Source organism: Anomalospiza imberbis, chromosome 3 (genome assembly GCF_031753505.1).
Source record: "Anomalospiza imberbis isolate Cuckoo-Finch-1a 21T00152 chromosome 3, ASM3175350v1, whole genome shotgun sequence".
Taxonomy (NCBI): Eukaryota; Metazoa; Chordata; class Aves; order Passeriformes; family Viduidae; genus Anomalospiza; species Anomalospiza imberbis.
Window position 1 is genome coordinate 80,984,914 of NC_089683.1, and position 12,262 is coordinate 80,997,175.

At 35.7% G+C, this 12,262-nt stretch overlaps 1 protein-coding gene across 4 annotated transcripts in view; it reads right to left on the reverse strand.

Annotated features, from left to right (window-relative positions):
- Positions 1 to 12,262, reverse strand: part of CNST (consortin, connexin sorting protein) — a 49,416-nt gene that overhangs the window by 26,985 nt on the left and 10,169 nt on the right. For all 4 annotated transcript variants that reach the window (XM_068185369.1, XM_068185371.1, XM_068185370.1 and 1 more), the window contains 2 exons: positions 8,108 to 8,545; positions 1,368 to 1,573 (listed from right to left, as the gene is read on the reverse strand). In XM_068185369.1, the coding sequence (XP_068041470.1) occupies positions 1,368 to 1,573; positions 8,108 to 8,545 (644 nt within the window). The remainder of the gene's footprint in view (positions 1 to 1,367; positions 1,574 to 8,107; positions 8,546 to 12,262) is intronic.

Sequence of the window (12,262 nt, forward strand, 5' to 3'; positions counted from 1 at the left end):
ACTTTACAGGAATGCTAAACTTAAAATCCTCCCCTCTCCCATCCTCTATTAAAAAAACAGGTTACGAGCCTTGTAAGTTCCATCAGTTTTCTTTCAAATGCTCCATTCAAAATGCTTGATAATTTTTAGGAAAAAAAAGATAGTGTTTAAATACATATTTCAATCTGAATATGCAGATTTTGTCCTCAGTTCTGTCACAGATCCTGTATGACTTTCAAAAGGTTTTTCCCCTTAGGGTTTGGCTTCCTCATCTAAAAAGCAAGACATTTCATCTCCATCATGTGCAATTGATCCCCTCAATGTTTGTAAAGCATTTTAAGTTTTTGCCCTATCTTGTATTCCAAAAATGACCTTTGTATGGACTCATGAAAAGCCACGAAATTTGATGAGGTTAAAAGCAAAAATTGTTAACCCTAAAGCTAAGCTTCTCGTAAGTTAAGGAACAGTATCAAATATATTCACTCAAGCATGGATTAGGAAAAATAATTTAGAATTCTATGTCCAATGTAGATTATCTATAATGTGCAATCCTAAAGAGAAACCTCTTTCTCCCATATAATTGCTTTTTTGTATCAAAGAAGAAGATTGCAGAAATGTCATTGCAATTCAGAAATTCAAAATATCTTCCAAAATAAAGACAATACAACTAAGTCATATCAGACAGGTATAGTATCTACATATGGCCCATATTTGACATCACAGCCAAGCAAAAGGTGGTCTAGTCTGCTGTTAGTCTGACACAACTAAACAACAACTGTACATTAATACTGCATCAAGTTCTATCCACATATTCATTCTGCATCATAACCTCCAGAAAAAAAAAAGCAACATACTGGCCAGTTTGTAAGAAAGACTGCTTTTCAAACCACAGTTTTCCCTTTGTTCTTGCAGGTGTGGCAACTGTGCTAATATAAAGGTATACACTAAGAAAATCTTGAATCTTAATATTCATGCATAAAATTTACGCTAGAAAGATGTCTGCAGCAGTAAAAACAATTCCAGACTTAAATTTTTATTCAGATATCTGCTGTCCTGCAACTATACTGGTGTCTTGCAAACCTTATTCAAGGTAGATTAAAGAGTGATTTTGCTAAATCTTCCTGCCAAACTAATTTCACCATTTGGGGAGGTAGAAACCCATCCTAAAGAGTTTCCTTTACAGAATATACTTACAAGGCAATTTACAATTTAAGAAATATTAGAAGATCTTAGAAGAGATATTTGCCTTGACCATCTGTTATGCATCAAAGTATCCTGTCTAGATATGAGTATTGGTATAAATTGCATTTATGCATATTTTTCCTAATGAACAAAGGTCTTAAATAAAAGTAAAATTTAGTGCAGCACCCCAAAAGCGTAGTAAGTACCTGATGGAGACACAGGGGCAGTATCTTTGAATCCATCTGCTCAACCTCTTCACGGAGCAAAGAGAAAAGAGACTGCAATGTTTGGTTTTGGTCTTTTGGATGAAAGTTTTCCTTTGCTTCAACAGCACTTTCAGCCTGCATGAAATCTGTATCTGTATTAAGAGCATTTTCATCCTGGATCATTGTGGTTCCCACTGTAGAAATGCCTTTAAAAAGGACAAGTACTTAGGTTAGGATTCAAAAAAAAATACATTGAGTTGCTTTTTTAGGAAATGTCAACATGAACACTATGAATAAAAACCTAGTATGTTAAATAACATCACTGCTACACTAAATACTGGCCTTGTCAAAATTAATTGTGACAGGTCTGTCTCACTGTCAGCTCACCTACCCAACAGAGCACAGTAACATACATCAGATATATTTGTACACTTCTAAATGGGACCCTGCTTTCACTTATGGGGGAAAAAAAATCAGAACACTTAGAAAGTCTTATACAGAGTTATTAATAAGAGACCAGGATGACCTAAAAGTGCTTAGAATGCAGTTTTGCTCAAAAAGGGCAAATAGCAGGTAGGTGAGGGCAGTATGACTGAGGTTTTCAGTTTGCCTCTTTGCTCCTGCCATGGACCTCAGACAAGGAGGTGTCCTGGGGATGGACAGACACAAGGAAAGCAGGACAATTCAATGGGTTCCTGTTTTTTAGATGATAACACAGTGGCTCCTCACAGTGACAGCAGGATCTTAAAGGATAGAAAGAAGCAGATGATGCCAGTGTGGGATTCTATTGTAGGAGAGAGATGTCCAAGGTGACTTTCCTGCTGAGTGAAAAGGAAGACCCCCCCCCCTCCCCCTACATAGCTGGATAGTTTCTTTGAGTGTCCAGGGAAAGAGGCAGTAGGGCTGATCTGTGTTGGCAACAATGACACAAGGATGTGTAAACTGAATTTAGATCCCAGAACTTCTTGCTAGACAGAAAACTAGGTTCTCCATGGTACATTTCCTGGCAGTTCACTGTTGCCTGTCTCCAGTTTTATAGAAGTCAAAAAAAGTCAGGCGTTCAGGTGGAGGTACAAAAAATAATGTAAAGCATAACCGTACAAGAATATTACAGGAATAAAAACTTTCTGGGTGCAAATTCTACATTTTATTGTTAGAAATGCAAAACTTGTGTATTTTGATCATGAATATGATAGTTATGAGAAAATGTTAAATGAGATTAACAAAGAAGCGTAGGGTAGTGGTAGTGACAGCAGCAGTGGGAGAAATCAACTACCCATATACTGACTTGATCGGTCTCTCACAAAGATCAGAGAGCAATAAATTACAGCTTCCTATAAAACACAGAGCAACCAGAAAACTACAGCTGATTCCAACAGTTAATAAACTCATTTTTATTTCTCCATAAAACATTGAATTTCACACACTTGCATAAGACTGAACTTAAAAGAATTCCCACAATTGTTTAAAACAACTTAGAGAATTTGGCCACAGAAATGTGCACAATAAACTTTTAATAAACTCAAATTATAATAAGTTCCCAGCTACACCCATTTTCTGAAATCGTGTTATCATTTGAAAGGTGGACAGCTGAGGGCACTGTTTCAAGTATCTTTGTGTCCTCAGCGTGAGCACTCAGTTTCAGACCCCTCTGTTTTCATCGCCTCTGAAACCCAATAATGATGATTCAGGTTTAAGATTTAGGACTTAAGAAAGAGATCAGCTTGTCCATGGAACGCTCCAGCATTCTGATTATTTTAAACTCTTTATTTAGTAAACTATCCAGGTTAGGACTACTAATAATCTCTGTGGGTGGCTATTTCCACAGGGCTTACTGCCAGAAAAAATATGGGTGTAACTTAACATTGCTTTTTCAAAATTAATGCACATGTCTGATCTTCCGGTATTTATTTGGGTTTCCTGAGGGCCAAAAGCAACAAGAGACACAACTGGATACAAGACACAAACCAGGAAATACTTCTAGAGATGGAATTAAGGCTGTCTTTAAAAATACAGCTTCCTGTTCAGCACATTATCATGAAACCAGAAAAGAGGGTCCTCATGTTCTGGCAAAACATTTCTCTCAGAAAAACAAACAAAGAAACCAAATGTCACTTCAAGCTGCACTTTTTAAAGCAGTTAATAATCACAATGTTCAAAATATGAACATTGACTGCAATATGCTCAATAGCAACTCTCATGAAAAACCTTAATTTTAATGTTTTCATGATACTGTTGCTAACACATTTCATAAACTGCATTATTATTTGTACATATGGTTGAGCTGTCACTCGGAATTAAAACCTGCCCTCAAATTTCTTCCCTGATTTTGGAAGTGAGGCCTTACAGTGATGTGCATTAATTCTAACTTGTTTGATTTTCAACACAACACAAGACAATATTTGTGCCTTAGTAGCACTACAACAAAGAACTTCTATTGTAACACTTAGTAATGCTATTTCACCATAAAGATGTGATGGGCTAGGATCTCCATTTATTTTTCCCCCCATTCTTGAAAACAGCACTCTACTTTTTCCAGGAATCAATCAATCAATCTTACTGTCCAAAGCAGATGGATTTTTTTTTTCACTAGATACAGGTATCATACATTTATTTCTGATTTTTTTAATAAGGAAGGATTAAATTTTTCTTCATTTTATAAAGCACTGATATTTACTCCATCCCAGCATGGAACCAAAGCCTTTATGAAAATGTGTGCAAAAAGACACAGAAGGTATCAGTGGCCAGAGCACTCAACAGGTCCATGGCAAAGAGCCAGGCTCGAGTTTTTGCTCTGCCAGACTCCCAAATGTTTCGAGTGACCCCTTCTACACCCAGATGGGTGTGCCAATGTTTCCTAAGAAATGGAGAGAAGCAAACTTTCTCTCCATTTCCCAAACAGCTCACAGAAGCAGCCCCATGTTTGCCTAAAAAAGATCAAATGTTGACACAGTTTTTGAATAAAACCCCACATTTTTTCAGTATGTCTCAGGTTTTTCTCTTTTTCAGTACTGCAAGTATATGAAATTAAGATGCTCTTTGTCACCTGCCTGAGGATGAATCCAAGGTGCAAGTATGAGTGATTTGCTATCAAAATAAAATGATGGATGTTGCCCTCTGTTTCTTACATGAATTTAAATTTTCATATTCAGTAGCACTAGCTTAAGTCACCAGTGACAGAAGTTTCTAGTACAGAAAACATATGGCAATCTCTTTTTTTAAACATTCTTTGGTACCCAATACAGAAAGCTGTTTCAGACTGATTCATTCAAGAACTACTGAAGAAAAAAGAAAAAAGATCAGCAAATATTTAAAAACTATTCTTTTTTAAAAGAAGGTATTTTGAGATAAATGTGTTGGTGGTAAAGATATAACTTCAAATGAGAAAGCTCAAAATCTTGTTTAGTTTGGTACAGAACCCTAAATTAAATAACATTACTTGAATTTTCATGTAATTTGACTATCTTATATTAATGTATTTTATTTCCTTCAATACCAATTCCATCCCAAACACTTTCTTCCTTCCTCCACCTTCAAGCTGCTATGAGAAATAAGTGGAATAATTTACAGAAAAAGCGTATGTTGCAGATTTTAACTTGGGGGAAAAAAGACTGAATGCAGCTTACCATGTTATACTATGTGAAGGAATCACATAATGATTAGACAATATTAAGTTATGCCAGGACTGACCTTTTGAAAAAAGATGAACTTATTTTCAGAGAATATGGATAATCTGAAGTCCATATTTACAAAAATATATTGGAACAGATTAAACTTGATGAATCACTATCTCTACCACACTGAAGTTAGTGCAACTCTTCACAAGGAATAACATTATGAATAATCACCAAAGTATAAATTCTTCAGTTAAAATGTACATGCATTCTTTGGTCACCAGTCCTCCCTAACTAGATATAATCATAGCACACTCAAAACTATGATGAGTATACAAAAAGAATGTGAGAAAAAATTGGGATCTAGGAGCTATAGACTTGTCCTTCCCCGCTCAATTTCCCACAACATCAAGAGGGCTAAAAGGAAATGCTTTTTCAAAAAATAAATAGATTAAATCCTGGAACTGCTTACTCCAGGATACTGAAATGGATGCAAAAAGCAACTGTAAGGCCGGTGTCAAATTCACTCTAAAGTATTACAGTCTATCTATTTCCACCTGGGGAAGTCCTGAGATTGCTGCAGATGGAGAGCAGAACATGCAAACAAATCACTACACGTTTGCCTTTGCCTTGTACTCTCACCTACAAATATTCTGTTGGCCTCTGACGGGAAGATTATTGAACCAGAAGGATCAACAAGCAGGTGCAGCGACTGTTAAACTTGCATTCCAGTCTACTGATAGGAGAAGCTAGGATAATTTTAGCTTCAACAGATTCCAAGCATATACAGACATAATAATCCAATTTACAACTGTTTATTCTTCACAAACCAACTATTTAGAGGGTTTAAGACACATTGAAAGTGCAAGTACTTGCTCTTTCTTCTGAAGTAAAAACATGTTGAGAGCGAAAGATTGCCTTCTGTAATGATCACCAATATTCTGCTGAGCAAGTCACAAGTAAACAAAAACGACTGAAATGCAATTTTCCACATAAATTGCTTTTGTCACTAGCAAGAAGAGGAATATGAACAACATGCTTTTGAAGTCAAACGTCATCTTTTCTAGAATGGCAACATTTAACAGCAATCATAACAGGTGTGCTTATAGGGAAAAAGATTTATAAATTTCTTCCTTAGATATGAGTCAAAGTAACTCACGCATGATTTCTCAACAGTTTAAAATATTTTTTAATAAAAATCACAACAATACATGCCATGCAAGTATTTAGTTTGATGTTCCAGCTTGCTTGTGTGGTACTCTGCTATCACCCTCTCAGGAATCTTCCACTCTAGTTTGATTATTCTCTCCTTATCTCTCAGTTGGTATAAGAAGAAAGCAAGTTTGGACCTTTATGTAGAGGATGTAGTGAGATATTCAGGAATCATTTAAAATAGCTGGTGCTGGAAATTAAATGGAAAATTACCACTAAAATAAAGACATTTGCAACATCAAGAAATAGTGACGCAGTCAACTGCATTTTGTGAAAACAGAAGAAACATCACGTGAGAGTTATCAAAAAATTACTAAATGTGTATTAGCCCACAAACAATGGGAGATATAATGTAATTTTGTATTTTGATCTTCCTCTTCAACAATCGAAGTTCTTTACTAATAAACTAACGAGTTTATTCATAAGAATTCGACAAAACTCTAAAGAGTTTTGCAGACAGGATGTTCTCTTGTGCTGTCTCATACATTGCCAGGTTGTTCCATGAAGTTTTCTGTATTTTCAGGATTCTAATTTTTGTCTTAAAATTTCAATCTACTGTGGACAGCTCATTTTGCTGTATTTCTGCACCAGTTAATTCAACAAGAATACAAACTAATGGAGAAAGAATATGAGCCAATTTTAACTCCAGTGTTTAGGTGAGTTTTTTCCTTTTCTTCCTCTTAGTGTGCTTCACATACCTATGCCACCATGTATGTATGACTTTTTTTTTGTTATTCCCATCATACAGATGACTGGTTCTCAATTACTTCTGCCAATCTCATTTTAATTATTTTATTATGTTATTAAAACTTAAATCTATGGGTGAAATATATCGACTTATTAAGTGCTGAATAAAGTTATTCAGAAAACATTCTCCCTGTAATGACAGATTTCAGAATACTCTAATGTGTAACAGAAAATATAATTTTTCTTTTCAGATTTTGCCTATTTGTACAAGATATGAAATGCAAGGCTTCCCTCCTTTCCTGTCTTTACCTATTCTATAATCCCTTAAAATAATAACCAGTTTTTGATTAGGTCACAAAAATATGTGCCATTTAGGAGGAAAATTATATTTTAAAATGATTTTGTTTAAAATGCATGGAGAAAAGCACACATGAATCAGCTGATCAGCTGTTCTTTCAAAGAAACCTGTGCATGAAACATACTGATTTTAATTAATATATACAGCACTATGACACATAAGCTTTAGAAAGTATGGCAAAACCTAATATAACACATTCTGTTACACTAAATACTACTCCTTCAAAAAGGAAAGAAGGATTTCAAATAAGAACATGCAATAAACATTACATTTTCCTTATCCAATTCACATCCAAAATATCTAAAGAAAAAGTAACATCAAAAATTGGTAAGAACACATTTTTAAACAGTTTGTTACCCAAAACACACAACCTTGGCCCATCTGGTAAGCTTTGAAAAATATAAGTAAATTTTACAATAGCAGGGCAAGATCAAGCTATTTGGTACTCATAACAAGATTTCAAATGTTGACATGGGATCAAGACACCAAAATGTTGCACTTGACGATGACGCTCAAATGAGCAAAACAGTAATGCCGGAATTTCTGTCCATTCTGATTTGGATGCCACTCCTGTTTCTATACTGACACTGAGTACCTCCCTCTACTTCTGTTTACTTGATGTGTTACATTTGCTACATAGCCACTGTTTAAAATATAGAAGGTGAAAACATGTATAGTTGAATCTGATTGAAGACTAATAGCAGTTCTGGAAAGAAAAAAAGTAAAACAAACCAAAACCCACCAAACCTTTAGTGAAATGCTAAAAATAATTAGTACAACACCTAAAATATATTTCTTATCAGCTCACAGATCTAAACCACAGTGTTACTTCTGAAATAAACAGAACAAAAATATTTTAAATGAAGTACCTTTATATTTTTTATTGGAGCTTCTTTTGCTTCTTGGACTTCTTTTTCCACCTGGCTGTTTTTCTGTAATAGGCTTTTCCTCCAGCTGAGGGTCCATATGGACATTTACAGATCTTCTCTCAGTCTCACTTTCCTTACAGCTTGGGATCCAGTCTCCACTGTCCATATTCTCATTATTATTGATGTTATCCTGTTCACCTTTATCTTGCCGGCCCATAGCAATGCTACTACTGATCAGAACTTCATTCCCATCACTGTCAAGTTGATTTTCATTTTCATCAGCTGAAGGAATCAAATGAGATGCCAAACTTTCTACCCTATAGTTAGCAGGAAGACTGTCCTTTGAGTCTATTTGCAGATCATTTGGTGGAAAGTCTCTGTCATCCATTAGAGCGTTACTTGTTGAACCACTTAATCTCCCTCCAGATATTTTTAGACCTAAAATATAAAATGGAATGAAGCATTTACAATATGTATAGTATAACAGATAAATAATGTCAGCCAGTGCCAGCCAATAAAGACTCATATTAGCCAAGTCATACAGCTTAAAAGTGTGGCGAATTTCTTTCATTCACCGACCCACTTAAAGTCTTAGCACGGGGGATATTTACATACAAAAAAACCTATAAAGTTATATTTTTATCCAATGATAATTGTTCTAGTTACCTGAGCAAAAGCACAGCTGATCTTTTCAACAGTGCTCCTGTTGTTACAACTGAGGTAATGAGAAAAACAAAAAGATAAACAGAAGCCACCTCACGTCCCCCTTCCCCCCCTCCTTTAAATCCATGGCTAAAACAAAAGCATTCTTGTCACATAAGATCATAGTTTGCCTGAAATAAAAATAAACCAGGGACGAATAAAAGTAGAACAACTTTTAATTCTGTCAGTGATGATATCAGATCAAACTTGCAGATAGATTAACTGTGTTATCAGAATTAGATGGAAGTAGAACTTGTTTATTGCTTCAATTGTCACATTATTTTCAAGAAAACATTCAACATGTGTTCAGTATACACAGAAGCAGATGGTTTGTTGATAAAAAACCAAAACCCCCACCTACTCTCAGCAGGAGTCAATTTTCCCTTTTTGTGAAGGTGCATCTTCAATCAATGCTGCAATTAGACACATTCATGGGAACAAAAAAAAGAGTAACTTAGCAGAAGGCCTACATGTTACAGGACCACTGTTGTATCAGTTCCTATCTTTAGAAGCAGGGCAATACTGCTGTTTAATTTAGCAACCATATACCCGAAATACAGCTCCATTATGTACATCTCACTAGATTTAGCTCACGTTTTAAACAGTGAAGCCAAGAAATAGCAAGCACTCTTGTATTATAAAAGAGCTTAGGTAAGCCTCCTACAGCAGCTTCCTGTACTTTCCTTTAAATGAAAGCACATTTTAGGATACCTGTTTTCTTCAGGCTTTCTTAACTCCTGGTATATACAAGCTGAGTAAACGAAATACACACTTAGTAAATTTGCAAGACAGTCTTTCATTTTACTTGCTAGAAGAATTAAAGTTGTGGGAAAATGGAAAAAAATTCAAAAGAATAAGTAGGCTTTACTTCATACATAGAAACATAATTCTGACAAAGATTACTAAAGAGATTTTCCCCAAATTATTCCTTCATAAACTTCATAGTTGCTAAAAGGACTGAGAAAAAAAAAAAAAAAAAGAAAAGATAAAGAAAACATCTCTCCTATCTTAGGCACAAGAAGAAGGATTTAGGGAGCTACAGGATGCTCTGCCTCACCTCAGTTCTTGGAAGGTCTTACAGCAAGTTAGCCCAGAAAGCATTTTCAAACATCTGGAGGATAACGTGGTCATCAAGTGCAGTCAGCATGGATTTATGATGGGTAAGTTGTGGTTGTACAAAACACTGACTTGCTTAGCAGAAGAAGGGGGAATAATGAATGCGATTGACTGTGCCTGGCTTTCGACGCTGTCTCCAACAACATGCTCACAGACAAGCACACAAAGTACAGGCCTGGTTAAATAGATGGTAAGGAGTTCCAGAGAAGCATACAGAGGGCAGCAAGCCACCACCAACTGGGCAATACAAAAGCAGAAGCCAGCACCACCCAGGACAACTCCATCTCTGCTTCCAACCTGAAGAACTTGCTAACCACTTCCAGCCATACCAGTCTAACAAAAATTACTGCCTACCCTAAAACATATAGGCAGCACCAGGGAAGGTTAGACTGGACATCAGGAGGCATTTCTTTACTAAGGGTGTGGTCCAACACTGGAACAGGCTTCCTAGAGAGGTGGCCAATGCCCCAAGCCTGTCTAAGAGGCATTTGGACAATGCTCTTTGCAACACACTTGGTCAGCCCTGAATTGCTCAGGACAAGGTGCTAACTGTAGGTCCCTTCTGATGGAAGTATTCTATCCTGGTGTAGAAGAATTATGTATTATACATAGAGATGAAAGTTGCATTTTCCTTTGGCAGCCGCATTAGGTGATAACTGGTTTTCCTTGAGCACCAGAAAGACAAAGGGAACTCTAGAGGAGATACTGAGGACTTATCTGGAAAAGTTGTCTGCTCACTAGAAGGATGCTCCTTAATCAAGCCACTTTCTCTCAAAGAGAGTTAAACACAAAATTAAAGGTTAAGAGGAGGACAGAACTTCAATCAGAGCAGAAAGAATCAGAACTAGATATTATTAGACAGCCATACTACAGTTAGGTTGATTGATTGATTGATTGATTTTACCTGTTCTAAAACACTAAAAAAAATCCCAAACACAGTATTATATTTGAAAAGTTCACTTTTTAGTCTTCCTGCCACATGAAATAATAACTACTGCTGCTTTCCCCAGCTCATAGATCAAATGATGCATCAAAAGATGTTGAAGTAAATTACCCAAACACAATGAGGAATTACTTTTAACAGTAATAATTTAAAAAATCAGAATCTCCTACCACCACTGTCTTGCTGCTATCTGTAGAAAACACTTTATCCTTCCAACAGCCAGCAAAGGGAAAGAGAAATACAAATGCATTTTAACAAGGTGTTTCCTACTTGATTGTGAAAAATGAGAAAAGATGCTTTTGACAAGTGATATTTGCTGTAAAGGAAGTTTAACATTCTGACGGAAAATGTTAACTCACTTCCTTTGAACATTTGGCTGAAATGATAGTCCCTCTGTAGCTGAGAAGCTGGAAAGCAGAACATTTCTTGGTTTATTGCTTGAAACTCAGTATTTCTCCAAATAAAAGTAGCCCTGAAAATCTATTCCTTTCTACAACCCTTAGGAATCCTTAGAGAATGAAAACCCAAAAAGAGCTAGTTCAAGGAATTTGGAACACTCTTGCCCTTGATCTTTTAGAAGTATTTACCCTCCCACATAGATGAAATTTTTTACCTTCTTAATTTCAATGCTGCTATTTGCAATTCCTTTTGAGTTTACCAAGGCACTAGGCAGGTATCAAAGTGAATCTAAATCCTGTGAGAATGAACTTCAGCTCTGTCTAAAAACAAAAGCAGATACACTTATTTATAAACGAAAATTAAATTAAAATCTCTTAAGACTTAAACGATATTTAAAAGACCATTAACATGGGTTCCTGTATTTATTGAATTCATTTCACTGAAATGAATTGTAAAAATTAGCATGTTAATAAAAATGTTTGTTTCTTCATAGGCCCATCTTTCCTCCCTTCACTGGTTGCCCAAAATTGAAATAAAAGCTAACACTGAGTAGAACTGTGCTGACCCTTGTTAAAAGGTACTGATGAATAGAAGTGCTTCAGTTGCCACACAGCTTCATACAATTGTCACATGTAATCATGGTGATTATAGCACAAATGGAAAATAAAATGGAAAATATTTGCCATGTGGTAAATAAACTAAGTCTGTATTGAAGAAATGACTTGTATGCTTGTTTGCTTTAGGACAAACAATATGTACATTAGAGAAATGGCCCTTGTTGTATTTTAGGTCAACTCCAGTTTTAAAAGGCCCATACTCATCAGTGTTCCCTTTCATGTACTTCATACAACTTAATATTATTTTGACAACTTTTTCAGTTGCTCACTTTTTTCTATCCTTACTATGGAAATATAACCTTAAATATAGCTTTTTGGGGGAAAAAAAAAAAAAGGTAGTAAGAAGTGGGATCATTCCTGATCTGGTGTGGATAAAAT